Source organism: Rhizopus microsporus (assembly GCF_002708625.1).
Source record: "Rhizopus microsporus ATCC 52813 unplaced genomic scaffold scaffold_4, whole genome shotgun sequence".
Taxonomy (NCBI): domain Eukaryota; kingdom Fungi; phylum Mucoromycota; class Mucoromycetes; order Mucorales; family Rhizopodaceae; genus Rhizopus; species Rhizopus microsporus.
The window spans coordinates 184,356-211,278 of NW_019671919.1; the positions used below are offsets into that span (position 1 = coordinate 184,356).

Below are 26,923 nucleotides of genomic sequence, written 5' to 3' on the forward strand. Positions count from 1 at the left end.
GACGATTCTTCCATCATCGCTGCGTCAAAAACTCCAACCAAATGAAGAGGAAGTTTTTATCTTCTCATATAAATATAGATCTGGATAAACCCAAAGATATAAAAGTATCCGTTGATTTCTGAACCAGTCCTGCTGTAATTATTTAGGCTATTATAAACAAAAATCATCTATCATATTGCTCATTACACTTAGCTATGCTAACTATTTGATTCGCTTGAGAGATGAAAGGCAAATGATTATTTTAGCTAATGAACGAGTTCTCCAAACCAATGTCAATCTATAAATTTTCATAGTTTGCCAAACTCTTAAAGTGATCCAATCTAGTCTTAAGCTTGAAATTCAAAAAAAAAGGCATTCTTTCGCTATCTCCGTATATTACTGTCATTCTGGAACACATCGTCAGGATATTTTGTTTTGGGGGAGGTTACGAGTTACATTTTATTCAACAGGTAAATTTATAAGGAGCATTATCAGTTCAGTTTGACTAATGGCCTATTATTAATATACAATAAGCCTAAATGTACTGCTTCAAGAAAATGAGTAATGCAGTGTAAAAACTAAAGTTTAACTTTAGACCCTTTCTTTTTTTTTCTTTATTGTAGCAAACATGAGCAATAACTATCAAATGCATAAAAAATGAAGATTAAAAGCGCAATTAGTAGTAGTCAATCCTCATGTTTTAACATTGTATTTACAACTATACGTACATCATTAATCATTCTCTTCCTCTCTGTGTATTTGATGATTATACACACCTATTCTTTATTATACTTTATAATAATGTGATCATGATTTATCTGCAAAGTATGCATCATCTGTAACGCATTGGAGTATCAAATGCATCTTACCTAATATTAAGAAAAGTAGTAAATAGGATTTTCTTCTCTCTCTCTTCATGTCTGTGTAGTCTGTTCTTTTTCTGCAAGGCCAAAATTGAGCTTATGTCAAGAACATTATATACTTTATGAAATGCTGCAGGTTGAAGTGCTGTGCTGTGTGTGTGTGTATGTGTGTGTGTGTGTCCCATACATGACAGAAAAAACTTTGGGGATAAAACAAACATTTTATATAAAATAATTCAAAAAAGCATTATCTGTATCTCTTTTCATAAGGTTCGTTTCTTCTCATCGCTCTTCTATCTGCCCATCTCGGTTGATATAGAGGTGGTTGATGGTAAGGTGGATAACGCCGTGGATAATATCGACCTGGTGCTGATGGTGACGACGACGATGGTGACGATGGTAGTGGCGGTGAGGGCGGTATATTAGAAGAAGGTGGAGATGGATATCTGTCATAATAAGGTCGTACTTGACGTATCTCGGTACGATGATAATGATGCACTTCTCTTTTCACAGGACGATGATCACTGCTATTTGCTCCTCTATTGTCATGAATGTCTTTTATATCCCATACACTCTTACGCGTTATTTGATTATAATAGTAAACTTCTCCTTTCTCTGTCTGACAAGATATCCATGTTTCCGGTAAACTGTCCTTTTCTTGTTTCTTTTTCTCTTCCTGTGGTTCTTCTTGTTTTGGCTCATGGCTCGATTGCACCATGGTTTCATTCACCCAATCATCTTCTCCATCTGAATCAAACGAAATCACGGCTTCTTTTATCACTGGCTTTTTCTCTTCTTCTATTGGTTTCTGTTCTTTTTCGATTGTTGCTTCTCTTTGCTCCTCTTTTGATTGCGATGGGCCCATGCTCTTTATCTCTTCTTCTTGTTTTCTTGATGTTGACCCATTCGACACTTTCTCTGGCCTTCTTCTATCATCATGTCTCGATGAGGAAGATCGGGAATGGTGGTAATAGCTGTGATAATCCCTTGGTCTTGCTGGGTAGTAGTAAGGAGAAGAAGGACGAGGAGGAGGTCTGGGATACCTATAAGGCGAAGGTGGTGGTGGTGGTGAAGGATGGTATCGTGGTCTGTAGTATCTGTCGTCATATCTCGGTCTTGGATGTGTAAAACGTGGTCTAGGAGGGTAATCGTAGCGACGATCCATTTTAATGGGCTGTTTAAGAGAATTAGTATAAAAGAAGAGTGAGTCTTAATTTTTTTTTTTTTTTTTTTGAGTGAGTACACAAATGGGTCTGCATAGACAAGAGTGCCACTTTATAAACACAGAAAGAAGAAAAAAAAAAAAGAACTCTTTAGGTATGTTGTCCTTATTATGGATAAAATACATATAAAGTAAAACATTCTTTGCTATTTGCTTGTTAAATACAATATTTTGTTACTTTGATTAATAATAGAAAAAGAGAAGCGATTCTATCTTGATCTCTTCTTCTGTGGTGTAGAACGGATAAAAAACACGGCCACAGATATTTAAGGTGTGTCTTTTTCTTGGCTGAATACATCAACGCAAGTCTCTGTAACAAATCTTTACCTTCATTTCTGACATTGTTGTTATGTCTGTCCTATGGGCACTGATTGACATAGTCAACTACACTATGAAGCATTACTACCTGTAAACAACGTAAAGGCTGCTTCATAGGATACGGCATTAGACACAAAGAAAAAAATAATACTACAATGGTCATTTGATCTATCATATTTAATACTGTATTCTGGCTTCATTTATTAAAAAAAAAAATAGTGTAAGAAATTTATATAAGAGAAAGGGAATTGGATTATGTTTACAATTAATGAAAGAAATATACAATTAATGTCGTGGTGATGTGGGTGTTAAGCTTTCCAAGTCATAATCTGACTGACTGCTCTGTAGTGGTTGATACACTCCTTTGCTACGGCCATCCACTTGAAACAGCTTTCTTATAAGCAATCTGAATTTGCTTATCTTTACCTTGTCTTGTTCATCCAAGGACGGTTTACGCCAGAACCATCTGAGCATGAGACTGCTAAAGACCACACTGGTTGAACTTGCAGCCATAGCCATGCCTGCCATCATAGGGTGAAGGTGAATACCAAAGGGTATGAGGATGCCCATGGCAAGGGGAATACCAATAATATTGTAAATGCAAGCCCATAGCAGATTTAGTTTGATCCGCTTGAAAATCGACTTGGACAAATCAAGAGCCACAATGACATCCGTCAGATCAGCTCTCATGAGGACAACATCAGCAGCTTCCATAGCAATATCCGTACCACTGCATAAGGCAATACCTAAGTTAGCAGCAACAAGCGCAGGCGAATCGTTAATACCATCACCCACCATAGCAACGACAGTCGGAACCAGCTTAGGTGCAAGCAAGAATCTAGACTGAGGTCGAAGTTGGCTCTGCATGCCCTTTACGATATCCGTCTTTCCGTTGGGTGAGATACCTGCGTGTACTTCAGTAATGCCTAGTTTTTTAGCAATACAGTGTGCTGTCGTAGCATTATCGCCCGTCACCATAGCCGTATCGACACCCATACGGTGTAAGGTCTGAATCACCATCTCAGCTTCAGGCTTGACCGTGTCCGATACAGAGACAAATCCAGAGGGCACACCGTTCACAGCAACCAGAATCGAGGTAAATCCTTTGGCCGCATCATGACGTACAGTCGACATTTGGTCATCTGTCATGGCAATACCGTGGAAGTCCTCCAACCATCGCTGATTACCTACCACCACATGTTGTCTCTTGTCCTGACCTTCAAGCGTAACATAACATTCAATACCAAATCCAGTCTCGCTCTTAAATTCAGATACAGATCCGAGACGATCCAAAGTAGCCTCAGGCTCCAAGCCACGCAGTTCCTTCACCTTGTTCACAATAGCACGACCCAAGAGATGTTCGCTTTGGGCTTCAGCCAGCGCTGCCAGTACCAACATATACTGTCTTGTCTTTTCGGCACCGTCCCAGGCTTGATAATTGACGACTTCGACCTTGCCTGTCGTTAGCGTACCTGTTTTATCAAAGACGACCTTGTTGACCCTTTGACCGGTTTCGAGCACAGCACCACCCTTAAAGATCACACCATGTTCCGCAGCAAGGCCCGTACCTACCATGACGGCTGTAGGCGTAGCAAGACCAAGTGCACAAGGGCAGGCGACGATGATGACACTGATGCACATCTTGAGACAGACAAAGAACCAGTTTCCATTTCCTTCCTTTTGTATCTCATGCTGTAATAGACTTGGCATACGGTTGACCCCCAGACAACCAACGAGCAGGGTCCAAGAGATGAGAGTGAGTGCGCCCAAGAGAAGGACACAGGGAACAAAGACACCTGCGACTCTATCGGTAAAGCCTTGGATGGGAGCCTTATTCACCTGAGCATCTTCGACAAGCTTGACGATCTGACTGAGGGCTGTATCAGAGCCTACGCGTGTAGCGCGCATCACAAAGGTACCTAAACCGTTCACCGTGCCTCCGATCACGGTCTGGCCAGAGGTCTTGTCTACAGGATCGACCTCACCCGTGATCATGCTCTCGTCCACCGAAGATTGACCAGAGACCAAGATACCGTCGGTAGGGACCTTGGCACCAGGAATGACCTTGAGGTAATCACCAATCTGGATCAGCTCAGACGGAATCTGTTTCTCGGCTACAATCGTCTCGTCCTTGTCATACTCCACCAAGAGGGCAGCGGAGGGTGTCAGCGACATGAGTTTAGACAGCGCAGTAGAGGATTGCCCCTTGGCCATGTTTTCCAAATAACGACCTAGGAGAATAAAGGAGATCAAGGTGGATGAGGTATCGAAAAAGACAGAGGGTCGGACTGGGGACGCGATCAGGACCGAACGTATGACGGAGAGTAAAGAAAACGAAAATGCAGACAAGGTTGAGATGGCCACCAAGACGTCCATCGTAGGTGCACCGTGGCGCATAGACTGGTAGGCAGACACAAGAAAGCGTTTACCAATAAAAAACTGAACAGGGATTGTCAAGACGAGTTGTATCAAGTCAAAAAGAAAGAGACCTGGAACGATGTACGTCGGCGTGTTGAGTAAGTCTCTGCCAAAGGCAAATTCAGGGAATATCATCGCAATCACAAACACAGGCAAGGTGAAAATAAGGCTCTGGAAAAACAGTCTCCGCCACTGCTGAATTTCCCGCACCTTGGATAAACTCTCGAGCTGTACCCTTCGGGTCCGGTCGGATACAAGTGCGTTGAAACCCAAGTCTTCGATTGCCCGAACAATTTCACGAGCACCTACAACCGTGGGATTATGGCGAATGATGCCTGTCTCGGTCATCAAGTTGACAGACACGCTTACCACGCCGTCTAGTTTTTTGACCTCGGTTTCAATCGCATGGACGCAGCTGGCACAGGTCATGCCATAGATTTGAAGTTGGAGCTGGCTCACATCACTAGAACTGTTTTCGTCATTGATGGGTGTGACGGTTTCTTCAGTAAGCACGGTAGCCTCAAATCCTAAATCCTCAATCGCAGCCACGAGCTGATTTGTGTGTAACTGGGTCGGGTCATAATGAACGGTTGCTGATTCAGCAAGGAGGGAGACTTGAACGCTCTGAACACCTGCTAATTGTCCAACCCCCCGTTCGATACTGTTGACGCAAGATGCACAGGTCATACCGCTTACATGCAGCTGAGTCATTTTTGCTGCTCCTATTGTTTCATTTTTAACTTGTTTATGTTGGTTGTCCTTGGAATATTCTGCAACATCAAACCCACAGTCTTCAATCGTTTCCATAATCTTTTGAGGTGTTGTCTCCAAAGGCCTGTAATCCACTGTTGCTTTATTTTCCTCCAAGCTGACCACGACTGAGTGTACTCCCTGAAGAGCCTTACAGGCCAAGGTGATCGATTTGACACAGGACATACAGGTCATGCCTTGTACAGTCAACGAGAGTGTTTTAGTCTCCATAGGCACATCGAAACCACAATCCTCAATTGTTTCAATGATTTTTTCCAGTGATAGTTGTGTAGAGTCATAACTGACGGTTGCGCAGGCATGTTCCAAGTCGACGTTGACTTTTTCTACAATAGGTGAGAGTGCATTTGTAATGGCTCTGACACATGACTGACAAGTCATGCCTTGAATAGGAAGTGTCGCATTAACCGACATTGCAGCGACTCTCCACAAAGCGTAAGAAATAATAATAAAAGAAAAAAAAAGTGGTAAAGAATTTTTCCTATTGATTAGGGTCAAACGGCTGATTTAATTTACCGACTTTCTCTCCTTTCCGTCTTACATAAATTTGTCCAGTACAAGAAATCTTATCAATCAACAATCAACAGTCTGCTTGTGAAAAAAAATCAATGTCAGATTGTTAGGAAATCAACGCGTACATCTTTTTGTATAAGATCTGTCAAGTAAGGAAAACTCTATTTTATTATAAAAACTACAAATGAGAAAATGCACGGGAGCAAGAATTGACCACATTCAGTTTGTAATAGAGAAATCATTTAATTATTACAGATTAGAAAAAAAAAAGAGATATTAAGGAGACGATCTTTTTCTTTTTCAATCAAGTAGTAAACAACTTAAACCTATCACGAAATCAAATCCTGGGGCCCCACATGATGGAGTTAATCTATCAACAGTCAGGTATCATCGTACAACATGAGTTACAATTGCTTAAGGAATATTAGTTGTCAGTTGTCAAAGGACACAATACCGTATTCCAGCATGACATTTCTTCCTTTTGGATAGTCCATATTCAATAAAAGTGTATTAAGCGTATAAAGCGCATAAAAAGAGGCATTGTTAAACAATTACAACATATTGCTACTATGTTTGGCATGTCTATTTTAAGTATCCTAGTAAACCATCTACTTTGTAGTCAATCCAATGATTGATATTATCATTTTTATAGATCAGACATTGCGTCTGCACCAGCATTCGTTACTCTCTCTCTCTTTTTAACAAATCTACCTGGCGCGTAATAATCAAACGTGCTGCCATAAACAATATTTCGTAAAGTGGAGTATACAAAACAATAAGGTTTTATTTAATAATACAAAGTTGATAAAATAGAGGTATTATTGTACATATACATTCGACATATAAACATTATTTCTTATATTTAGTGCGACAGAGACAGATACCATCTCTACCACATTCACCCAATAAGTAACCTGCATTGTCGCAATGGGATTTACAGACAGCGTTTGCATGAGGTTCCGCGAGCCTATGGCAAGCCTTGTTTGAAGGAGCAGCAGAGGTCACCATAATCATAGCGACGAAAAGGAGAGCGAGATAGAGAGTAAGACTCATAGTTTAAAATCAAGATTAATAGCAAAAGAAAGATATCAAAAAGAACAAGCTAAAGTAGGACATCCTTTTATACTAAATCCTTGGTGAGTAAATTCGTTTCCATTGGTTGTATATCCAAGTCATTCCTATTCCGTTTTATTGTGTGTCTGTTAATGCAAAGCTAAAACAGCACCTCATTAAACAATAAATGCCAAATAATGAGAGGCACATTTTTCATTATGTTAATTAATTCGACATATCGATTAATATAAAAAAGTACAATTATTGCTCACTTATATGCAATGTTGATTATCTTTCATCTAAATAACTCCTTCCTTCCCCTTTAATACTATGTCACATACGACCCTTTTAATGCATAGCTTTACACATGGACACAATGAAAGAAAAGTCATTATCACAATGCCCTTTATTTTTATTATTAGACAGGAGCACCATTCCTGGGGTTGGCAATAACCTAAAATGAACAATGAGTCGTTGTTCATTACTTTCTTTCTTCATAAACTTACCTCAACCCAGTAATTGTCAGGATCAGCAATAAACGCGATATTCTTCATTTTACCATCCGTCAATTTTTTGATAAACTTGACACCAAGAGAATCAAAGCGTTCACATGCCTTTTGGATATCATCCACAATAATAGCTATATGACCAAATCCTTTACCGTTATCTGTATTGCCATTACAGTAAGCAAAGTCAGTTTGGTTTTCAGTGCCCCAATTGCTACAACAAAAAAGTTCTTAGCTTAAAAAAGCTTATATGCGAATGATTATGCTTACTGTGTCAATTCAAGAACACCGGGAATACTAAAGGCCAACTTTTTTCTTTCTTCTTCGGATTCGGGAACAGAATCAACATAAGCTAAAAAGTATAATGAAAATTTGCTTTCTTCAAAATCGAGTTTGGTTATAAGTCTTTATGTGGTATGAGTTTACATGTTTTTTTTGAATAGGCGGCGCGTATATTTTTAACTTACTTCATGCCAACGACTTCAGTATAGAATTTAACAGAAGCCTCGGGATCCTTGACACGGATCATGGTGTGGTTAAAGACGTACTTGCTAGGATCAGTCATGATATATGATAAAGTTACGAAAAACAGAAAAAAGAAAACATAAAGTGCTGTATTTGTAATCTTTATAGACTTACAAACACAAGTCACTTTTTTAATAGCAACAGAAAAAAAAAAAAAGCTTATTTCGTCATAACGTCACATTGATGTATAGTTCAAATGGGTCTAGACGCATTGACATAACCAATGCTTTGAGCCTGGCAATGTCGAAACTGTTTGCTATGGGAGCAGGACGCGTAATATGTAAACTCTCTCTCTTTATTTCACACTTTATATCCAGCACAATGATCACGCGAGATCAAGATGTTCTATCACGGTAAAATATTTATTCTACATGTCGGGATAGACCTATTTTGGGGCATACTCAGGTAATAGGCATGTCGTTCATAGAGTGAAAGGAGACGTGTATATCCCATAAGTAAGTATCACTGATGATTTATAAACAATTGTTCATCTAGCTGGTTTCATATAAATGTCCAAAGCTATCATAATGATGACAAATGGGTACATTTCTTTAAAAAGGGAAGAGATAGACGGAGTTGAAAGACCCTCCCATGTAGATACAGTGTACAACCGTCAGAGCATCATTGCTACGCCTCCCCAAACTTTCATCAACAATTCACTTAATAATATTCGCTCATTTTTTAAAGCGACCGTCTATAGAGCATATATATTTGAATTTATTCTTTGTACACTTGTGTGTAATGCTTGTATTATTTACATTGCATATGCGATTGTTGCTGTTCATTTTAGTGTTCAATGTTACTCTCAATATCTTTAAGATATACATGCAGCGTCTATAGTCATATAAGCACCCTTTTATTTTATGTCTATCCTGATAAACATACCTGTATTCGTTTTGCCTCATTCACATCACTTCCTCCCAGCTCAATTACTCGATCGACAAAGGATAAAAGTAGTTCGGACATATAGACCACGGTAGCTTGTGGATTGGCCAAGACGTTACCTGTCACCTTTTTCTGGTTTTTCTCGGTTTGGATCACGCCAATGGCCCTGACGGTAAACTCTACGAGAACCGAGGTCAAATTATCCAATGAAATATGGGTATCGCTTACAGAGGGAGAAGAGCCATTGGGCACGATCTCCAGTTCGGCAAGAGTCAGTAAACATGACATGGCTCGTATCATGTTGTCTAGCAGTTGCATATATCGGATATCCACGCGCTTAGTGGGTACAGCATTAGATATTCTCATCTTCTTTCCATCTTCCTCTTCGGTTGCTTTATCATGAAGATGATCAAGGTTCTCACAGATCCATTGACTGTAGATTGTAACCATCGCTCGACAGCTGTAAACAATACTAGGGCTACTATATCCTATGCAAGCTGATGCTTCCGAAACGAACTCTAAGCCGCACAAGATAGATGTCATCAGTTCTTCCCCTACTGGCAAATCATACAGCTCTGACATGTCACTCACACTGTCTCCCACTTTTTTGCATTCAAGCTCTAGAGCCTCCATCAGACCGACACAAAGGTTGAACAACCATTGCTTGGTCGCTGCCAGTAAATGATCATCCACTGGAAGGCCCATTGCTTTCCATTCTAAGCCGTTCTGCGATAATGCGTCACCATACAAGGCCAATTTGCTGTCTAATGTGGTCTGAAGTCTTTTGATGTCCTGCAGTAGGTCAGATGTTCTTGGTATAGTCGTATGAATCGAGTTGTTCATGTCTTCCATGGCCTTTTTTTTTTTTTTTGAAAGAGGAAATTTTTTAATCATCACTCTATGTTGTTCACCTGTAATACTTACCTGCACAAATCTTGCTAGGCTATTAATACGGTATTCATAAATAGACCATTCTGGAAATATTTGCTTATAAAAAAAAATGAGCCTCTTGTTCAAAAAGACAACATCAAAACTTACTGTAAAATTTAGCGTATGATCACCACCAAGCTCATCAGCCAATTTGAGCACTTTACATAAATGTTCTCTCAACTGATCAAAGGTTTGATTGGGTGTCTGCAGTAGATCCAGTTCCTTTCGAAGTTCCTTTTGTTTCTCATCTGATAATTCCTTGTATTTGAAGAGCGGAATACGATGCATCTCTGCTTGCTGTCTCATCCACTGTTCAAGTGAGTACGAGCACGGATTGGACGTTCCACTAAGAGATATTCGACGAAGGGTGGGCATGGGGTTATCTTCCTGTTGACGCTGTGCTCGTTTGGTGAACTGAAATCCCATGTCTTCATCGTCATCATCAACAGATAAACTGCGGGCGATGTCGTTGGCTAAACTACTGGAGAGCTTTTGCATTTTTCGTTCATGAACTACTTCTGATACACTGCGTTTGCGTTTAAAGCTAGGTGTGGTCGGTGTTGATGATACTTGTTGGAACAGGTCAGGATAAAGTGGATATACATATATATATCTTTTATACATACCTAAGCTTCCTTGATCGCCTTTTAGCAAATTAAGTCTTTGCGCATCTGCTTTTGGAGTTGAATCACTAAATAGATTGTCCTCTAATTATGAACAAAGAAAAGTGGTGCGCGTAGATTAATAAATAGATACAACAGATTATGAATCAATCTCTACCAAGTAAGGTGAGGATCATATTTATGCAGTTTTTCCAAATGTCTTGCTCTGATCTCAAATCATCAAACATGACTTTTGTTGTATGCAAAGAACGCAAAAAAAAGAAAGGACGATTTCTCTCTGTTTCTTTACTCAATAAATTCATTCCCAGATCTTGGGATTTCGCAAGATTGCCAGGCAGAGCAGATATACAGAATAGATGAGATGATAGGAAAGAGGATATAAGTCAATGTATTACATGGTGATAATAAACTTGGTTATGTAAAAAGCATGGTTGAGCACATTATGCAAGATATGGATGCCAAGCTTACTGTAAATAAAAAAAAAGACGGCAAGTAGATCACATCTTATGAACAATCCAAAGCTTATGATGATTGTTGTCAATTAAACAAGGATGGTTTGTCACAAGTTTTACTCAAGGAAAAATATAAATTTCCTTGGGGTATTGTGCTTATGTAAAGGGTTCCTGGGAACTCAAGAAAAAGGTCGGTCACCTCATTCTAACTCTTCTCTCCCTGTGTGGGGCCATTACTTGATCAGGCAGTTCTCGAACATCATCAAAGGATCATTATAAAATGACTTTAACATGTGAATCCCAAAGATAACTTATAATAGAAGCATACATTTTAAAAAATCTGGATTTAGTATTGTTAGAATAAACAAGTTCCTGGATGATCCAACTTTTTAATATAGCACTGTGCGTCACAGTCAAAGCGATCTTTGCATGTGCCCCTTTTCTTTTTTTTTTTTTTTTTACTTCCTTTCCCCTCCGCCGCGCGCGCGCCTCACGGCTTCTGTTTACGGCTGTCATCAGATATCGAACCACATTTAGAAAAAAAAGTATAAATACAGGGTCCTTTTTTCTTTTCTTTTCTTTTTTTATTATTTATTATTTTAAACAAATGACAATTTGCAACATAAAAGATATCACGGTTAAACCATTCGAACGTGGACAAGATAAACATATTTGGTTTCCTGTTCAGATTGAATTGGATAATCACGACAAAATTGAAGTTTACAGAAGATATTCAGATTTTATTAGATTCTATGAACAATTACAGACTATTGACAAAGGCACATATTTACCATTAAAGATGGATAATAAAAAGATGTACTGGATCAAGAGACACCAAAAATATTCACAACGACAAGCGGAACTGGAGAAGTTTTGTAAATATCTTTTGGCACTTCCTTCCGCCATTACCAGCTCCGATTTCTATATTTCCTTTTTCAACCTGGATGTTTCCAGTGACACCAGCAGCAGTGGTAGCAGTAGTCATGGTGATAGTTGCACAGATCTCCTAAGGAACGATACCATACTAGAAGAAGAGGAAGATGTCATTCGAATCAAGTTGGTATATGATGCACATAACATTATCATTCTTCGAGTACCTCGATCAATCACATTTAACGAACTAAAATCAAAGATTATTCAAAAGTTTGCTCTACTCAACATCAATCTATCACCTCATCTCATTTTATTAACCCTGTCAAACCATCAACAACAAACATCGTCAGCTAGTTCCATAACAGAAAATGTGGTTGTGATTTCAAGCGAAACCCACTTTGTTGATGCAATGCAAACGCAATGGCTTCATGATAAAAAAATAACTGCTCGCATACTCTCCATCTAAATTGTATTTACATCTTACATATTTTGTATTATATAACAGAACCTCCTTTGCACATATAGAATGATCACTCATAGTAGTAGTAGTAATAATAATAATAAGAATAAATCTTCCGTATCTATCCGTGACCCCATCACAAAGCCATTTTAACCATGTGGCATTTTTATGTCATTCTTTGTGTTCAGTCTGGTGCAGGGCCATGTGTCGCTTCTAGAAATTCATGTAGACAGACCAACGGAACCTGTATCATATCAAAGTTTGTAGTATGGGACGAGATCTATTATGATCCTCGAAATGTTTCTTTTGGGCCTAATGTTGCTTCATATTATACTCTTGATCAGTTTCCTTCTTTAGTCATAAAAAAAAGAGAGAGAAATAGTTGGCTTGTTCTAATGTAAGAAGACGTAACCATCTCCAACAAATAGCATGTTACACCATTACTCTAAAACTATGAAACCATGTGGCAAGAAACTGTCAGTCTCTCTCATGAAAAACGTTTTGCCATTCGGCAGGCTAAGCCTTATTTTCAGTGATCCCTGACCCAGATACACATTTACGCTTTCTTTTAAGGCAGTTATAGTTAAATCCAGTATATTCAACCAAAATGATTATAACGTAGAGTATATCGCTTGGTACCTCACATATGTGTAGTACTATGGCTATAAGGATTTAAAGGAAATTAAGCAGGTGCATAGAGTGGCGCTTTTTTGGAAGTATGCCCGCGACCGTGCATCTTTCTTCTTTTCTTTCTGTGACAGAAATCATTATGGCGTCAAATTGTGTACAGGCTGGGGTAAGTAACAAATAAGTCGAGACAATTGTGCAATAAAACTTTTTGCTGCCGACCGATAGGAACCATGTACAACCAGTGCACAATTGTAATTACGGGTACAGGTTTCAATGAACTGCGCATGTACCCAATGTACTTTTGTAATTGAAGTAATAACTACTTGTACCATCCATAGTCTCGAAGCTCCTTGCCACTTTTTGCTTTCAATCAGTGAATTAATTACAATGTAATATGTTATAAAAAGAAACGTTTATATATATTTTTTTGACGTCGACCATCTCTTCAATAACACTTTGCTTTGATCGATGCACTGACCCTTTACGACAATTAAGCTTTTTCGCCACAGAATAATCTTTTAAATAGTATCGCGTAAAAACCTCGATTTCCAATCAATGTACAATCACTAATTCTTTGATGTTCTTGTTCAGTCTGGAAATTGTTAACATTAATTATCTTAAATTGATGTTTTCAGCCACTTACTTCAACATTCTTCTCACGTCATTGGGTTCGGTTGAAAGATCAGCGTAACGCACAAATGACTATGTTGCTGAAACAAAGACTAAGGATGTGATCGTAGGCTTTCTAGTAGCGCTTTATTCTCAGTAATATAATAAAATAAAAACTTTTGCTATTTCCTTACATCTTTCTAACAGTGTACTCGTCTGTATCTTGAGAATTGGTGCTAGGTATGGGTATTTAAAAGATTCTTCTGTACCATGGGAGGGGAACCATCACACCCTAATCTTCGTTTCGGCAATATAGCCGTTTTTACTCTACCAGCAGCTACACAATTCCATTTTTAACACGTGAAATGCTATGATAGCTATCAAGCAAAGACGTAGAAGCAAAACTGAAATGTAAGCTGAACAGCTTTAGGCGAACATTACATGCACCAGAAAATAGGTTAATACTACGAGCGCTTCTTCTAGGCACTACATATAGAGACACTATATAATTTCATACTGCCAAAGTCTCTACCGAACTTAAGTATGTCCAGTTCACGCTCTCTAGTATAAAATACGATGCCATCATAATTACAGGTGATTGATCTTTTGTTGATCAAACTTGCAACACAAAGTTAGTATGTTTCTTTCTTCTTCCTGAAAAGAAACACAAATTAAGATGGTGAAAAGTTTTGTTAGACTACATTATAGGTAATGGGTAAAGGCAGCGCACGTAGTATTAGTTTGACTTCTGGTGTATTTTCTGGTGCATTTAGCCTTTCCCTTACTTTAAACCTTTTCTTTTTTTTTTTTTTTTTCTCTTCGTAGCATTACGATTACTATTAGCAAAAATCAAGCACTCTGTATCTATTTTCAACTGCTAAAGCTTAGAGAAGTTTCTGTTACTTAGCGATTAGCAGAACGCTTGCTACCTAAATGATCCTGCTGTTCCTGTCCTTGCTTTTAAAGCACGAGTTTATGGCAACTCTTTTCTAGTTAATGAACACGTAACCGAAAAAGATAAAAGCGATGAACTTTTACCAAAACTTGGTATACATCTGAGCTTTCTATCTGTAACTTTGCTAATGTACTATTTAAATTAATTAAAAACGAAGATTCAAGTAGTTAAGTTTATTAACGAAGTATACTCAAATGAGCCTATTAGAGGCGATCTTTATACGTTAAGTATTGTCACTTTATCAAATACCTTCAGTAAAATTTTGCTGCATTCAACGCTATTCAGCAACAAAACATTCAATAGCTTAACCTCTTTCTGCGGAAAAATAATATCGCTTTTTTGACAAGAAAAAGTGATTTGCTCAGTAAAAGAAGCAAGGATGAAAACGGATCGTATTCGCGATGTTGGAGTCTGTATGTCTTGATTAAAAATTATGAAGGTAAAATAAAACATTATGTTCCAATATCCTTGTTAAATGTCAATCTATAGCAAATATTATTCATAATATCCTCGAATATAACTACAATTATAGAGAATTTATGCTAACTCAGAAAGAACAAGGCATAACGATCGTCGGCTATGCACGAAAGTCACCTGCAGACATAGATGAAGAATGCAGAACAAGGTTGTTAAAAAAAAGTGGTTGAAAAGCTAAAAACTCGATCCTTAGTTGACAAGGTGTTTGTGTCAAAAAATTCAAAAGCAAGCCAGTCAATGTATGAACGCGACAAACATCAGAAGCATGGTCTGGAGAGAGCAGACAGTTCCACAGTAGGTAATGCATAGTGCATGATAAAGACAACTTGAAGTAATATGTTTTGCTTTCTAGAACTAATAAAGTATCTCACCAGCGCAAAAGAGCCAGTGATATCGGTGGCTCTAGACTATGCTGGTTTATCAACCAATATTAGAGATATTGAAGAATTTATAATGCAGGTAGTAAACATATATATTAATATTACGACATATCTAACTAAGTCACATACCATTAGCAGATACAGCAGCATCACAAAAATCAAACAGTTGCCGGAGTGGAAGGAGAAGATGAGGTGGTAATGGCTCTTTCGTGCCACGCTTTATTTTCAGATGAATATATAATAAAAAAAATTTTGAGTTCCTATTTCTTCAGATCTTTGAGCGCTGCTAATTCTATCTATCTTGGGAGAAAAACAACAGTGAAGAAAGCCAGTTGAAAGTTAATGGGCGGGTGACCATCTCATCTTCTCCTTCCACTTCGACAACTGTTTGATTGGCAGTGGAACGACTGTATGACCTATGCGTTATTAATTCATTGAACAACTCTAGCTTCATGATAGTTCATATTCCTCGCCATTATAATTAAACCTAACTCTCCATCACATTTTTTCAGCTTTTTACTCTCAACTGAATGTACAATTCTGGTAATTTTCATACACACGCTATCGTCCGTAGCATTGGTCAGAAATAAATGCAGAAAAGCGTTATTCAAAGTTGTTCAAATTTAAAGAGCGATCAAAGTCACAATAAATAACAAAAAATTTCCAGGTTCCATACTTCTGTCAGATTCAGCCATGATGCGATTTGCTAAACCATTTGTCAGACATGCTTCGACAGCATCAGCAGCACCTAAACCAGAAAAGTTCTTACAAACTATTGTCTTGAGTAATGGAGCAACTTATACCGTCCGTACGACTTCACCCACTCGTTCTCAAATTCGTCTCACAAAAGATACTCGTAACCATCCACTTTGGAATCCTGCCATGTTGAAGGAAGGCGTGACGGATGAAAGTGAACAGTTGACCAAATTCCAGCAACGTTTCGGTGATTTAGATCTGTCAGATATCTCTTGGATCGAAAGTGACGAGGTTGTTTCAACTACCTTGAAGAAGGCTGCTGCTAGTGGTGGCTACAACAAAAAGGCTGCTGCTGCTGCTGCTAAAGGAAAGAAGAAATAAACATGTAAATAAATTGTATACTTCCCCCCCTCAAGTTTAAGAAAAGAGAGAAATAGATCATCATTTGTTATTATCTTGTTTAGAAATGGAATAAAATGACGATACATAGTTTAAATTATCTATAAAGAATATCTTGCCTTATCTAATAAAACCAAGGTAGGAGTCGTTTTAAGAAAGCTTGTTTATGTTGTCAGTTGTATAAAAAGTGCAATTGATGAATGGCTTATTCTTGTAAGCACCTGGGATTTTTGTCACTTTATTGGCAAGAAATGAAAAATTACAAGTCAGAAGACGATCAAGTTTCAAGCAGAAAAAAAACTGGATGTGTTCAGTTGGGAGAGAATTTACATCGTCTCCTTTGTTCTTCATTATAACAATAGTACGGCTACTACTGCCGCTACTGCTTTTCCGATTTTCTCTCTCATTTGAGCGGTTGAAAAGAGAATATCCGAATGAATGGCAGCTAGAAGTTAAAGTAATAATTATATTATCATAGGACAAGCAGAATTTAACACCTACATCCTATACTACTTTTGGCAGATCAAAGCGTAGCATGCGTTTTTTCTTTTTTTTTTTTTTTTTTCATGAATGTTTGACCCTTTAGCCAATGATTTAAAGAACATGCTTTGTTTCTACTCTAAGCATGTGAATAACATAACTCAGCTTGTTGCCATGGTTACCAACTTAAAAATTTTCTGGTAACCCTCAACTTTTATTGGTGTAGCGCGTCGCGACTGAATCAGACGCAGGACCGCATTTATCTGAAATTATTTGTGACCGAAATGTTGTTGGATTCAGGGAGAATAAACTTTGGTTATGCTGCGAAAGAGCATTTCTTTTTTCTTTTTATATTTATATTTATTTATTTGGAATGCTCAAGAGATCACGGCCCATACCAAGCTTAACGAGATCTTCCAGTCGCTTAAAGAAGGTTGAGAAGAAACCGATCGAAGTGTTTGATTCAAGTGAAGATACTGACGAAGAAGAAGAAGACAACGAAGACGATCAGCTCATCACAGATAACGATGGCAACAGTTCTGTAGATTCAGACTTTGTAGACGAAGAACAAGAGGATCAGCACGTTAATAAAAAACCTAGGTCCTTTTTAAACGATCTATCCAACCGTAAGGCACTAACAAAGCTTCCTCCTCCACCTTCAAGAATATCAAAAAACTATGATGCAAAAGCTGTTATTCTCAAAAAGTTTAAAGTACCAACCATTCAAAGCAGCAATGGTCAGCCAATGCAAGTAAATAGTGAATTTGGAGCAAAGAAGTCGCTTGGTATGCGCAAGAGAGCAGGACATTTGTTGAGAGCACTCTATGACCACACAGCTGAAGATGCTGTGGTCCTATGGGATCCAGATAAGGACCATGTGGAAGATGATTTAAAGATTACGACGGATAAGCCAAAGAAGAAAGAAAAGACATTAGCCGACATTCTTGGAATCAAAAAGGAAGAAAAGAAAATAGGTCATGTCGTCGTTGATCCGACACTTGGTAGAGTCTTGAGGCCACATCAGGTTGAAGGTGTCAAGTTTCTTTATCGATGTACTACAGGCAAAGTTTATCCTGAAGCATTTGGTTGTATCATGGCTGATGAAATGGGGTTAGGAAAAACTGTAAGTTACATATGCTACTGATAGACAAGCGACATGATGTATTAACGATTATTGATTTGTAGCTTCAATGTATCGCCCTTGTATGGACTTTGCTTCAGCAATCAGAAGAAATTGGTAAACCTACGATTAATAAAGCAATCATCACCTGTCCTTCAAGTTTAGTAAAGAATTGGGCAAACGAATTTGGTAAGTTTTAGACAGACACACGATTACTATATGTTTAATATTTACGGTAAATAGTCAAATGGCTTGGTGAGACTCGTGTGAGACCACTTGTTGTCGATAGTGGAGGAAGTAAAGAAAAGATTGCAGCGGTTAAAAGATGGGGCGCAGCCCAAGGTCAAATCATCAATCCAATCCTCATCATTTCTTATGAAAGTTTAAGAACCTACAGCAAATACTTGAGAAAGTCGCCTATTGGTATACTCCTGTGTGATGAAGGTCATCGACTCAAAAATGGTGAATCCTTGTTGTTTCAAGAACTAAATAGCCTACCAGTCTCAAGAAGAGTGATCTTATCTGGTACACCTATCCAAAATGACCTGAGTGAATACTATTCCTTGCTTGACTTTGCCAATCCTGGTCTGCTTGGTACACCTAATGAGTTCAGAAGAAACTATGAAAACCCTATCTTGCGTGGTCGAGATGCGGACGCATCAGAAAAGGAAAGACAGCTCAGTGACGAAAAAGTAGCCGAATTCTGGAAAATTGTGTCCAAGTTTACGATTCGTAGAACAAACGATATCTTGACAAAGTATCTACCAACAAAGTACGAACATGTTGTCTTTTGTAAGCTGGCACCTTTACAAGAAGCACTATACAATGTGTTCTTGACCTCACCTGAAATAAAAACACTGCTACGTGGACAAGGAAGTCAACCATTGAAAGCGATTACACTCTTAAAGAAGCTCTGTAATCACCCTAATTTATTGAACTTGCCTGACGACTTGTATGGTAGCGAATCTGTACTTCCTCCAAACTATCACAACTCAAAGCGAATTGATCCTTCCTTCTCTGGTAAATTTACTGTATTGGCTCGCATGCTTGCAAAAATCAAAAAGGAGACAAAAGACAAGATTGTGCTTATCAGCAACTATACACAAACACTGGATATATTTGAAGCATACTGTAAGGAGCAACAATACGGTGTACTTCGTCTAGACGGCTCCATGACGATTCCTAAAAGACAAAAGCTGGTGGACCGTTTCAATAATCCTGAAGGCGAAGAGTTTGTATTCTTGCTGAGCAGTAAAGCGGGTGGTTGTGGATTGAACTTGATTGGTGCCAATCGACTCGTCCTGTTCGATCCAGACTGGAACCCTGCAGCTGACCAGCAAGCTCTAGCCCGTGTGTGGAGAGATGGGCAAAAGAAGGACTGTTATATTTACCGATTTATTGCTGCAGGCACCATTGAAGAAAAGATATTCCAGCGACAATCGCACAAACAGTCATTGTCAAACTGTGTTGTAGATGAAGCAGATATGGAGCGTCACTTCTCACTTGCAGATATGCGTCAATTGTTCCAATTGAATTCAACGAGCGAGTGTGAAACGCACGATACGTTTAAATGCAAACGATGTATTCAAGGTAAACAGCACACAACTGCAGAAGCCATGAACTATGGTGATACAAGTACGTGGAATCATTACGATAAAGACCTCTTGCGTTTACCCGATCCTATTTTAATAGCAGAGGCTCATAAAAACATTGTATCTTATGTCTTTCAATATATCTCACACATGAAATAAACAAATAGAACTCTCGCATATTGTACATATTATCACAACAATAAGTTTATTTTTTAGTTTATTCATTTGTTTATAATATTTCTCCTCTTGGAAGAGTACATCATATACGCTGGATTTTCAAATTAAGTCATTGCATGCCGTACGCATTTGTATTGCAAATTTGACTCTCTCTTTGATCACTTTAGGATCAGACGCAGGGACGTACAATCGCCAGAAGTTTCACATACGAAAAATAATGCTTGGAGGGTCTTTAAGCTAACAAATGATGGAAGCTCTTCCAAAGATCCTGGAAGCATCATGTGAGCAACTTTTATCATTTCATATAGCTTGTGGTGGGAAAGTGAGATAAGATAGAAAGTAATGCTAAAGCCTATAAATAGGATAATAATTAGTATTTTTATCAACTATAAAAGAAACATAGATATGCCATGTATTTAAAAGCAAGAGCATACTCAAGCTTGTTGTGATCAATGGAATCTTTGACGAGGATTTCCAGTCTTAAAAGATCATGACAACTATCTTACCATGTTGTTTAATGTAGAACACGAATATATAAAGAAGAAGGAGATAAAAAAGAATTTATTATTCTAATTTTATGTTGTCAATTTGATCAACTAAGAACCCAGGTCGTTCAAGTGTATTTACATTAACGGATATCCCACCGGGCAGCCTTACATGTAGTGCCTAGAAGAAGAAACGTCTGTAGTATTAACCTATTTTCAGGTGCATGTAGTGTTGGTCTTTTCTTTTTATAAAGAGCTTTACAAAAGCTAAATGTTTATTAGGTATCACAAACAAGTTTTAGAACTGTCTTTGGGTTTTAAACATATACTTCAGTTTAGATCAAGTTGCAAACTTGATTTAGTTGAAACTGGAGTGGAAATACGGTAATGCGAGACAAGACACTGACAACATTTATAGTTTATAGCCCAACCTGTGATTTATAAAAAAAAGCGCCTTCGAAAACGTTTTGATTTTAAACTAACAGTTATGGATAATGCTATTGTAGTATGGAAGTCAACATGAATCTTTCGCACTCTGATGATTTTGAGACACTGTAAGTCACATAATAAATAAGTAAAAGAATGTTGCGTTTTAATAAAGTTACTTTATAATAATATAGCGGCAACATGAATCTGTGAGCAACCGGAACGCAGTTGAACATTTTATCAAATTAGTAGAGAAAGATCCTTCAAAGGACAAAAGAACAGCAATAGCTAAGATTTTGGCTTGACCACCTTGAGATGCTAGTGACAAGTGATCTCAGAGGGAAGGATGATTCACTCTTTCCCTGGGTTCAGTCTGAAAAATCTGCCTACAGATATGGCTTTACCCAATGCCCAAAACAACTATCGTTAACCAAATTTCCATCCTTTTCGTTTCATGTAATAAACTACTTTGTTAATTCATTAAGCACCGTTCCTTAAATCGATATGCATTCCACTGCCGCTGTTTCCTTGAGAAAAAAGATGTTCAAACTATGCTTACAAAGAAAGACATGCCGGCCGTAAAAAGTCAATTATATAACATTCTAGTTTAATCGTAAAAAGTCATTTTATACAAAGGTCCTTTTTGCACAATGTTGATAATTAAGTGTTAATGAACCAATAAGTGCTCAAGAGCTACTATTGATTTGTCTAATTCGATATTCACCATTGAATTCTAAATGCACCTCAGTGTGATGGTATTTGATAATACTTGGTTGATGAGTCACACTGATGATGGTTATGCCTGATTCTAATAGTAGACGATAAAGATGCTCTGCAGATTCTTCATCCATTGCATTTGTAGCTTCATCAAGTACTAAAAAAAGTTTAGATCTTAATGTATATGTGTGCTGCAGGATGTACTTGCCTACAAAACGAGGATTTGCGTAAAAAATACGAGCAAAGACAAGCTTTTGCTGCTCACCAGGAGACAGCATCTTGTACCATTCTTGTCCATAGCATGTATCAAAAGATTCCAGCATACCAGCAAGGTGGCTCAGGCGTACCTTTTCTAGATTACTCAAAATCGATTCATCTGTGCCTATAAGAGAAAACAGTTGAATTCGAATCGTTCCTTTTTATATATTGGAGGCACTTACATTGGCCAGAAGGGTATCCAAGTTGGTTTCTTAAGGATCCTTCGACCAGATACGGTATCTGTGGCAAGAACAAGATATCTTTGGGTACACGTACTGTTCCTTCAGAGGATGGCCATAAACCTGCCAGGGCACGCAATATAGACGTTTTTCCTCTTCCTAAAGAAACAGTTAATGTAAGACATTGATCCCTTCTCCCTTTCTTTTCTTACCATTAGATCCTGTAAAGACTACATGGTGTCCAGGTTGAATGGTTATACAAAGGTCACGTACAATAAGCTTTCTTGAGGGGGAATACAACGTAACGTGATCAAATTCGATATGATCACACCCATTATCAAAATGATGAGGATGATCTATCTCTACATTTTCCAGATTCTCGATCACTTGGTCCAAGGCTTCTAGTAGCTCGCCTATACGGGCAGTATAACCAGCAAGATCTGAAAGTTTGGTGGATTGTTGAAGGATTGTTGAGAATAAAAAGATGAGATACATTATAACAAATGAACTCTTTTTTTTTTAAAAAAAAAAAAAAAAAAAGGATTAAATATATGATTTGTATTTTGTCCATTTTTTCTCAGTACCTGACTGATAATCGAACTGAGATCACCAGCATCTTTGCCATCCAAAGCTCCAGTAAATATTGGAATGGCTACAAGAAAGTAACTGATGATGGATCCCAAATAAGAGAAGCTTTCATTGGCCACTAAAATGAAGCAATCAACATTATTTACACAGTGCGGCAAATTGTACTCCTTACTGTTCAAAAATAAGCCATTGTTCACAATGGAGCGTTGATAGGTTAATAAAGTGTTCAAGCTTTGATCTGCTCTATCATGTTCTTCTTTTTCCCCATCACAAAAGGCAATTGATTCAACATATTGTCGTAGTCTGACATGTAGGTATCTTTTCTTGAGAGAGTTAGAGACACATCATCATCATCCAATAGATCTTACCGAAAGTTTCCTTCTTGAAGTTCCTTGTAGAATACAGCGTTTACTATGGGTTGTATCAACCTACGACTTAGTAATGATCCAATCAAGAAATAGACAAGCACAGCCAGTGGACCAAAGAAGCCAGTGACCGCCCAACATTTGTATGTATAATAGATGGCCATAAGAGGTGCAATGATCAGATTTGTGATAATCTGTTGCAAGGTCTCTGCGAATTTATCCACATCTTGAGTGATACGTTGATCACTTGAGAGGAGGATGATATTAGTTACCCAGCATATGTATAATAAATACAGAGGAAACTACTTTACGGATTGTCTACATATTGATTCATCAATAGATTATAAACCATCTTTGATTTGATATATCGATGTTGCAAGTGCACAGTGAGCAATCGCCTGGTCTTGATAGCAAAAAGTTCTCCCATGAATTTCAATAAGCTTTTACACTGGTAGAAAAGAGTCATAAGATCCTTGTGTCTATTGATAAAGTACAAAACTTACAGTAGCGACTGCAAAGACGAGAAGTAGACAGGTAGGGATATATCGAATAAATCCAGCAAGATCTCGGGAGGTAAGGATTGTGTAGAAATTGCTTGGTATCAAACCAACAAAATAAACGATTATTTCATATCCAATACCAATACACACAAAGGTAATGTATAACCAAAACACACTGTGTTTACGGGCTTCCTTTGTCGTAGACCATGCTCTAAGACGTTTTGTATTGAATAGGATTCGTAAAAGACGATGAAATCTTTTAAGAAACAACCTATCAAATCTATATTGGCTTGAAGATAATGGCCTAGTTATTGGTTTGGAAGGGTTTTCCAACAGAGGTTCATCTAATGAGTCACTTATTCTCATTCCAATAAAAAAAAAGAAAGAAAGAAAGAAATTTAGGTGCTACCGTCTTTTTTTTTTTTTTTTTCTTCTTATTTTCTTGTAATGTCTACTACAACTTGCTTTGATCTCTTTGGAGAATTGTCAAAAGAAGAACAACTCGACTTGGAAAAGCGTAAACAAGAGAACCAACTCAAGTTAAATGACAAGATCGCAGCATTACCAACAGATCGATCAAAACGATCGATGACAGAGAACAGATTGGTCTTTCTGCAAAACAGAAAAGATTTCAAGATACCAGGGATAGAATACCAGCTGCTGACCCAAGACGAGTGCGAGAGCGTGTTGAATGTTTGCAGAAAGCAAAACGACTGGACAACAGATCGTCACTCGGCATTTGCAACGATAGATATTCCTATTCGCACAGATCCAAACCTATCCTATCTGGAACCACTGGTGAAAGAACGGTTGTTTGACAAGTTAGGTGCACGCTATGGATTTAACAAGGCTGATTTGGACTTTAGAGATATCTTTTTAGTAAAGTATTCAATGGACACACAGAGAGGTCTTCAGCTGCATACAGATGGGTGTCTGTTTTCACTTACTTTATTGATAAGTGATCCAAGTGACTTTGAAGGTGGAGGAACATACTATGAAAGTGTTGATAAAGTGATACATCTCAATCAAGGCGATTGTGCTCATCATGAGGGATCAGTGAAGCATAGTGGAGTGAGTATAACTAAAGGAGAGCGATATATTCTTGTTGGATTTATAGACACTGTTGATACAATTAAGAAAGATAAAATAGCAAAGACGATTAGAAATTAACACAAGAGTCCCTTATTTATTGTCGTGATGATTCATCCAAAGACAATCTTATAAAGGCAGCTGCCTCTGATCTCTTTATGTATCTTAATGCCCAACTTACATTTTCGTCTCTTCTTTTTTTGCTATTTAAAAGTGATAGAAATGTTTTACTGTAGCTCGTTAAATCCACTTCTTTGACTGTATAAAGTTAATATATAGAATATATACATATATATATATATATTTATATAGAATAATAAACTTACACGTTGTATTAAAGGTTATGCCAATGAGATAATAAGTCAGATAAATGACTCCTGGGCTCATTTTACCATTGTCGTGTATTCTTGCCTCTTCTTGTGTAAAACCATTCTGTAAATCAATCTTTTCTTCAGTGGTTCTATAATTCACTACGGTATCGTAAGACTTCATCAAGGGTTGAACTTCTTTTATAGCTGGATCTTCTTCAATCATTTCAATGTATTTTGGTATATGAATAGCCATTCTGCCCGTCCTAGTGAGATTTAAGTACGCTTGATTCTCCCACTTTCTTTTTATAAACTTACCATGCTTCATGGTTATTTATTGTCGATGTACTCGTTATAATGTTTATAAAATGCTTGTATCTTGCTAGATAATTGATAGGATTAAAGAGTTTATGAATAAGAGCATGCGCTGATACTCTTTCCATGGTCAATAAAGCATATCCTAAGCATAATAGACTCCTTGTCAATAAAAAGAAAAAAAGAGTACCTTGTTACGGCTTACCTCTCTCAAGTTCTCGCTGTAGGACCTTTTTTGTTGACTTTGTAACATTGGGTGCTACATTACATACCGGATAACAGGGTGAAACGATCGGCATGACGGAATCCTCAAATTGGGTAAGATTTTTATACTCAATTCTACGACCATTTCTATCAGGTATGTAATTTGTTAACATCACTGGAGTTTGGCATGGCCAGCGACTCCACATCTTGAAGAACTCTTGTAGGACATAGGTCACTGTCAGTTCCTCCTGATGCTTGATTGACATGTACGTCTTTACGAGTAACAAGGTCCAAGCACTCCCGTTGAGATAACCAATGGGTTTACTATAAATACCACGTTCTGTTGCCCAATGCTTGATGCATTGTAAACATGTCTGAAATAGCCTTACATGCTGTTGTTTGATCTGGCTTTTACAGAACTGATTCACACGAGGACCATCCATGCTTGCTAAACAAGCTTCATCAATATCCATCAATAAAGAATCATCCAGAAAGTTAATGTTGGGAATCACTTTATCAATCCTAAGTCGGACGAATGAAATGTCAACCTACGCAATATATCAGTCCAAGGCTGATCGAATGAATATATATATATATATATATATTTTATCTTACAGGTATTTTGTCAATATTAAACTTGATAATAGGGACAGTGGCCCTTTGTACCGTCTGTATTGATTCATTCATGAATAAAAAAGAAGGGAGAATAACAAGTTTTGGTATCAATGGTTTACCTCTAAGCCTGTTACTTGTGGTTGCTGCTTTAACAATGGTGGGAAAAGTTTGAAGAAATCCCTTCGATGGACGGATTGAGGACATACTAGGATAAGGTCAATATCTGCATTTCTAAGATACCCACCTAGTGCGTATGATCCAAAAGGTAATAGAGCACATCCAATGTCTCCCCTTTTCCAATCATGTTCCTTGGCCACTGCTCTTGAAAAGCTAGGTAATATGGCTTCTAGAAGCTTAATGATCGTCTTTCTGTTAATAATAATATGAGATATCCCATTGTATATCTTTCTTTGTTTTTCTTTATTTTTTATATTAAGACTTTACCTTACTTGACTTTCTTCCTCTGTTTCAATAATGTGATATCGTTGTAGGTAACTGAGCCAGTCATCGTTTGTTATGCTTTTTTTTACTGTGGCCATCATTGCTTTTATGCATAAATATATATATATATATATATATATATATACTTATACAGTAAAAAAAAGAAAAGATAAAGGGGAGAGTGGGTATGGGTTTGGTATACTAACAACAAGAGGAAAAAAGAAAAAGTAAAACGCGAGCACGCAGATTGTCTTTTTACCTTTCAAAAAACCCTGTCACAAGCAGTCGATTTTATTTTTATGGGACACTATCTTTATTTTATAGGTATTCCAGAGAAGGGAGCTAAAATTTACTTTTTTTTGTATCTGCGAAGGATTTAGAATATAAGTAAATTGGTCTTTACATAATCTTGAGAGGGGAAAGCAGGATAAAAGTAATAGCTCGATGTGGCTGTATTCTTGGGATTGTTTTATGCAAAAACAACAATCTTTATCCCAAAAGGGAGACCGTGTTCATTACGGCGATTTTAA

General features: G+C 37.7%; 11 protein-coding genes across 11 annotated transcripts; 4 read left to right on the forward strand and 7 right to left on the reverse strand.

The window, feature by feature from the left end:
* Positions 1-998: 998 nt before the first annotated feature.
* RHIMIDRAFT_275258 (uncharacterized protein) lies at positions 999-2,054 on the reverse strand. The gene has a single exon (XM_023612538.1). The coding sequence runs from the start codon at positions 2,005-2,007 to the stop codon at positions 1,090-1,092; it is 918 nt and encodes a 305-aa protein (XP_023468205.1). The 5' UTR covers positions 2,008-2,054; the 3' UTR covers positions 999-1,089.
* A 515-nt stretch (positions 2,055-2,569) lies between these two features.
* Positions 2,570-6,022, reverse strand: RHIMIDRAFT_275259 (heavy metal translocatin). The gene has a single exon (XM_023612539.1). It carries the CDS (start codon positions 5,980-5,982, stop codon positions 2,668-2,670), a length of 3,315 nt encoding a protein of 1,104 aa, XP_023468206.1. The 5' UTR covers positions 5,983-6,022; the 3' UTR covers positions 2,570-2,667.
* Positions 6,023-6,775: 753 nt separating this feature from the next.
* On the reverse strand, positions 6,776-7,288 carry RHIMIDRAFT_275260 (uncharacterized protein). The gene has a single exon (XM_023612540.1). It carries the CDS (start codon positions 7,132-7,134, stop codon positions 6,931-6,933), a length of 204 nt encoding a protein of 67 aa, XP_023468207.1. The 5' UTR covers positions 7,135-7,288; the 3' UTR covers positions 6,776-6,930.
* Positions 7,289-7,399: 111 nt separating this feature from the next.
* RHIMIDRAFT_307938 (lactoylglutathione lyase) lies at positions 7,400-8,232 on the reverse strand. Its single transcript, XM_023614549.1, has 4 exons — positions 8,108-8,232; positions 7,911-8,045; positions 7,641-7,854; positions 7,400-7,588 (listed from the first exon to the last, which is right to left on the reverse strand). The coding sequence occupies exons 1-4, from the start codon at positions 8,203-8,205 to the stop codon at positions 7,553-7,555; spliced, it is 483 nt and encodes a 160-aa protein (XP_023468208.1). The 5' UTR covers positions 8,206-8,232; the 3' UTR covers positions 7,400-7,552.
* Positions 8,233-10,050: 1,818 nt separating this feature from the next.
* Positions 10,051-10,478, reverse strand: RHIMIDRAFT_275287 (uncharacterized protein; the record flags this gene model as incomplete). Its single annotated transcript, XM_023612541.1, has 1 exon — positions 10,051-10,478. A coding segment is annotated over one exon (428 nt), but the record flags the coding sequence as incomplete, so codon positions are not given.
* Positions 10,479-11,652: 1,174 nt separating this feature from the next.
* On the forward strand, positions 11,653-12,491 carry RHIMIDRAFT_275288 (uncharacterized protein). Its single transcript, XM_023612542.1, has one exon. It carries the CDS (start codon positions 11,663-11,665, stop codon positions 12,392-12,394), a length of 732 nt encoding a protein of 243 aa, XP_023468210.1. The 5' UTR covers positions 11,653-11,662; the 3' UTR covers positions 12,395-12,491.
* Positions 12,492-16,132: 3,641 nt separating this feature from the next.
* RHIMIDRAFT_249462 (uncharacterized protein) lies at positions 16,133-16,516 on the forward strand (the record flags this gene model as incomplete). The annotated part of the gene is made up of 1 exon (XM_023610622.1): positions 16,133-16,516. The coding sequence occupies one exon, from the start codon at positions 16,133-16,135 to the stop codon at positions 16,514-16,516; it is 384 nt and encodes a 127-aa protein (XP_023468211.1).
* A 1,243-nt stretch (positions 16,517-17,759) lies between these two features.
* On the forward strand, positions 17,760-19,885 carry RHIMIDRAFT_199670 (SNF2 family N-terminal domain-containing protein; the record flags this gene model as incomplete). Its single annotated transcript, XM_023606398.1, has 3 exons — positions 17,760-18,137; positions 18,200-18,323; positions 18,378-19,885. 3 exons carry the CDS (start codon positions 17,760-17,762, stop codon positions 19,883-19,885), a joined length of 2,010 nt encoding a protein of 669 aa, XP_023468212.1.
* Positions 19,886-21,500: 1,615 nt separating this feature from the next.
* On the reverse strand, positions 21,501-23,815 carry RHIMIDRAFT_290225 (P-loop containing nucleoside triphosphate hydrolase protein; the record flags this gene model as incomplete). The annotated part of the gene is made up of 7 exons (XM_023613718.1): positions 23,425-23,815; positions 23,233-23,369; positions 22,925-23,167; positions 22,553-22,874; positions 22,181-22,478; positions 21,972-22,127; positions 21,501-21,913 (listed from the first exon to the last, which is right to left on the reverse strand). Exons 1-7 carry the CDS (start codon positions 23,785-23,787, stop codon positions 21,501-21,503), a joined length of 1,932 nt encoding a protein of 643 aa, XP_023468213.1. The 5' UTR covers positions 23,788-23,815.
* Positions 23,816-23,868: 53 nt separating this feature from the next.
* Positions 23,869-24,591, forward strand: RHIMIDRAFT_235279 (uncharacterized protein; the record flags this gene model as incomplete). Its single annotated transcript, XM_023608327.1, has 1 exon — positions 23,869-24,591. One exon carries the CDS (start codon positions 23,869-23,871, stop codon positions 24,589-24,591), a length of 723 nt encoding a protein of 240 aa, XP_023468214.1.
* Positions 24,592-24,737: 146 nt separating this feature from the next.
* On the reverse strand, positions 24,738-26,460 carry RHIMIDRAFT_235280 (PAP/OAS1 substrate-binding domain-containing protein; the record flags this gene model as incomplete). Its single annotated transcript, XM_023608328.1, has 7 exons — positions 24,738-24,768; positions 24,839-25,084; positions 25,137-25,278; positions 25,339-25,885; positions 25,953-26,006; positions 26,072-26,321; positions 26,402-26,460. 7 exons carry the CDS (start codon positions 26,458-26,460, stop codon positions 24,738-24,740), a joined length of 1,329 nt encoding a protein of 442 aa, XP_023468215.1.
* Positions 26,461-26,923: the final 463 nt, after the last annotated feature.